This window comes from Microchirus variegatus (genome assembly GCF_963457635.1).
Source record: "Microchirus variegatus genome assembly, chromosome: 12".
NCBI classification, from domain to species: Eukaryota; Metazoa; Chordata; class Actinopteri; order Pleuronectiformes; family Soleidae; genus Microchirus; species Microchirus variegatus.
In genome coordinates this window covers 7,409,476-7,413,112 of record NC_139813.1, presented here as the reverse complement: position 1 = coordinate 7,413,112, position 3,637 = coordinate 7,409,476, and the positions used below count along the sequence as shown (strand labels likewise).

The window sequence follows — 3,637 nt, the reverse complement described above, 5'->3', positions numbered from 1 at the left end:
GACTGCGGCGGGGAGTCGTGATTGAAACTATTTTTAAACATTGTTAAAACAATGTTTTGATAATGAGTAGCAGTGCATCCACTGTGCCAGAGGGGGGAGCTGCGCTTCTGAGAGCAGGTGTACTTCCAGGTACTGGCCAATCACAACACACTCTGTCTTCTGGGTGAGAGAGTTGAGTCTCAAATCTCACGAAACAGCGTCAGAAAAGAGGATTTCTATTGCCTCTTTTACAGCAACTAGGAGGTTTTTGACCATAAAAACAAGATAATGTATGTAAGTAGACCTCCATAACAAACATATATGTGCAACAGGACCACTCTATGGGAGCTTTAAACACTGGACCTTAACATATGGACATAGGAAATGCATTATTACTACATGTGTTATCACAACTGTAGAGAAAAACATGTATGTGTGTGTGTGCGTGTCAGTGAAAATAAAGAGTTCAGTGTGGACCAACATTCTGTGCATGTTTGACATTCTGGACAAATTTAAGAACAACAGAAGAATTGTAGCTGCAGTATGTGCCAAGACTCACAAAAACAGCCCTCGTGTTGATTGTCCTTCTCAGTTTGTCTTAACCTTTCTTTTTTAATCCGACCACAGTGTTTGTGCCTCACATCCAACACCCATCACTATGCCTGGTGAAATTCTGCAACGTTTCAGCACCTCCACCTTGAATATCCAGCGCTTCCCCCGCCTGTCAGACCTCATCCCTTCCTCGCTGCCATCACCCAGCCCCACCGTCTCGGCCTCCCAAGTCCCCAGCTTGTTCCGAGAGCCCTACATCCTGTCGGGCTACCGTCCCGTTCAGCAGGATTGGCGCTGCTACCTCCTCAGCCTCTTCCAGAGACACAACGAATCCTTGAACGTGTGGACTCACTTGCTTGTGGGCCCTGTGCTGCTGCTCCGCTGGTGGGCCAACAAAGACACCCTGGGGTACACCTTGGATGCAGTGTCTCTGCCTCTGACCCTCTTCTTGGTGTCTTCGTTCACCTACCTGTTCTTGAGTGTGACAGCTCACCTCCTGCAGTCTCACTCTGAACGCGCACACTACTTCTTCTTCTTTCTGGACTATGTGGGTGTTGCCTTGTACCAGTATGGCTGCTCACTTGCACATTATTTCTACATATCAGAGGCATCATGGAGGGAGAGCTACATTGGGCTGTTGTTTATACCTGGGACTGCATTCTTAGCGTGGCTCTCATGCACTGGTTGCTGTTACGCTAAATTCAGGTATAGACGACCGTATCCACTGCAGCGTAAAATATGTCAGATAATCCCTACGTCCCTGGCATATGTGCTGGCCATCAGCCCCGTAGTCCACCGTCTGTTTACTGTCTCCTGGACACAAGAGCCCTCTCAGCCCTTCCATGCCCTCCAGATTGCCTTCTTCCTGCTGTCTGCCCTCTTCTTCTCTTGTCCCATCCCTGAACGCTTCTTCGCAGGCCACTGTGACTTTGTGGGCCAGGGTCATCAGATCTTCCACGTGTTTCTGTCCCTCTGCACCGTGTTCCAGCTGGAGGCTTTTTTCCAGGACTACTCCAGACGGAGGGACACGTTGGCGGAGGTGTTCGGAGAAGGGCAGCTGTGGTGGGCATGTGCGCTCTTCCCTACCCTGTTTCTGTGTTGCATCCTGACAGCACTCGTCACAATGACGCACATGAACAAGAAGCTGCAGAGCAAACAAGAGAAAGACAAGTGACAGTAAAAAGAATGAGTGGCTACATTTAAATAAATCAAATAAATATGATAAATAGATGTTTAAATTCAGTGTAGAAATGTTTACCTCAGTGAATGATTTAGTTTTCTTACTTTGGCTCCTCCACGGGATGATGCAGTGAGAAAGTGGTGAAACATACCAGGACTAAGCCTGATGATGTCATAATGTATACATGTTCCTCATGTTCTAAAATACATGAAGATAATGAACATCTGTGTCTTGGCAATTATGCTTTTTCAAATGATCTACAGATTGCAAGATTCCACATAGATCTGTATGATGAGCTCTGCAATTATTTGTTTGCAAAAACAAAACAAATGCAGAATCTGTTTGTGGATCTCCACTAAAATTAAAGGTGCCATATGTAAGAATGTGGCCAAAAACGGTTACTACATTCAAATTCAAAATACAGAGGTCTTTTAGGTTTCGTTTTTTGACGTAACTGGCAACCCGTGGTTGCTTGGCAGCTAAGACTCTACTGACTGCAATGATTGGTAGATGGCGGTAGGTGGTGCCACATGCCAAAACATGATTTGCAGTCTCCAAAATGTTTATTTAATGCAAATATATGGTCTGTACTGTTGTTGTTGGTGAGTTCAGTTTGTTATATGAACATTATTCCTGAGTCTCTGTGACATATTAGGAGGATTTTATGGCCAGTTGCTTTAGATTTATTACATAATGCACCTTTAAATATTTTCTTGGGCCCTGACCTCGGCAGCCAATGGTCGACCAGAATGGAATTGGGGTTGTAACTGGGGGGTACCAAATTCCCATTGGACATTGTTAGTAGGACACTCTAAATTGACCCCATCCACAAGCACTAAGTGAGAGGGTTACATCAGGAAGATGTAAAAAATCTCTGCCAAATCAAATATGCGGATCATCCACTGGGTCAACCCCTAGAGAGGGAAAAGCTGAAAGCAAAACAACATTTTGTAAAAAAAAAAAATGGAACATGGCATACATCCCCTGAAAATGTCTCCATAACTTTTTAAGTTATGCTGCTCCAAAGTATAGACAGTGCAACTTCCTTGGTGGAGAAACTGGGCAGTTTTTTGCAGTAACAGTCTCTGCTGTCAGGAGAAAGCAGCAGCTCTGGATTACAGTGTACAAACAGTGGGATTTACAGTTGGTGAACAATGAGGCCAGTATAACTCTAAAGCAGGGGATCGAGCACATGCTTACGAGTTGGCAGAACAGCCTTCCAGGTGGGTGAAGTTACAGTGAAGGGTGCGTGTGTGTGTGTGTGTGTGTGTGTGTGTGTGTGTGTGTGTGTGTGCGTGCATGCGTGTGTGTCTGTTCTAGTATTACTCATGATGTGGGGACCTACGTCACATTATCTCATAATGGGGACAAAAGGCAAGCCCCCATAATGTAAACGATTATATTTTAAGGGACCCCATTTAGGATGAGGTTAGGGTTAGGCCAGTAGTAATTATGGTTGGATATATGGAGATGGAAATTGGTGACCTTGGTGTACAGCAAGTAGAAGTAAATGCGCAAACCCTTTACATGACTCTTTCTTACCTTGGTGATTGAGGAATTGAAACAGGAATTGAACCTGCCTACAGGTTCCACAGTTAGAGTAAGTCTCCAGGAAATGAATGTCATGTCCTGGGAACCAGACTGTGTGAGTGTGAGTGTGTGTGTGTATGTGATGGAAGACAACACTGCCCTGCAGTGGCCAAATGCAGCAAATGACAACTGCATGACTTCACTTCATAATAATCAACATGTGGTGATTAGATGATTCACTCACTGGTGCCTCAGTAAGTTCTTCATGTTAATATAACGCAACAAATCTTATTATGTATAATTTGGAGGTTTGAATCTCATTTTCCTGTGTGTAAGGAGTCAACATGAAATCTATGAGATGTTTACATCAACACAATCTGGAGGAAACGGGAAAGA

General features: G+C 44.5%; 1 protein-coding gene across 1 annotated transcript; it reads left to right on the top strand.

Moving 5' to 3' along the window:
- Positions 1–637: 637 nt before the first annotated feature.
- paqr8 (progestin and adipoQ receptor family member VIII) lies at positions 638–1,705 on the top strand (the record flags this gene model as incomplete). The annotated part of the gene is made up of 1 exon (XM_083898501.1): positions 638–1,705. The coding sequence occupies one exon, from the start codon at positions 638–640 to the stop codon at positions 1,703–1,705; it is 1,068 nt and encodes a 355-aa protein (XP_083754627.1).
- Positions 1,706–3,637: the final 1,932 nt, after the last annotated feature.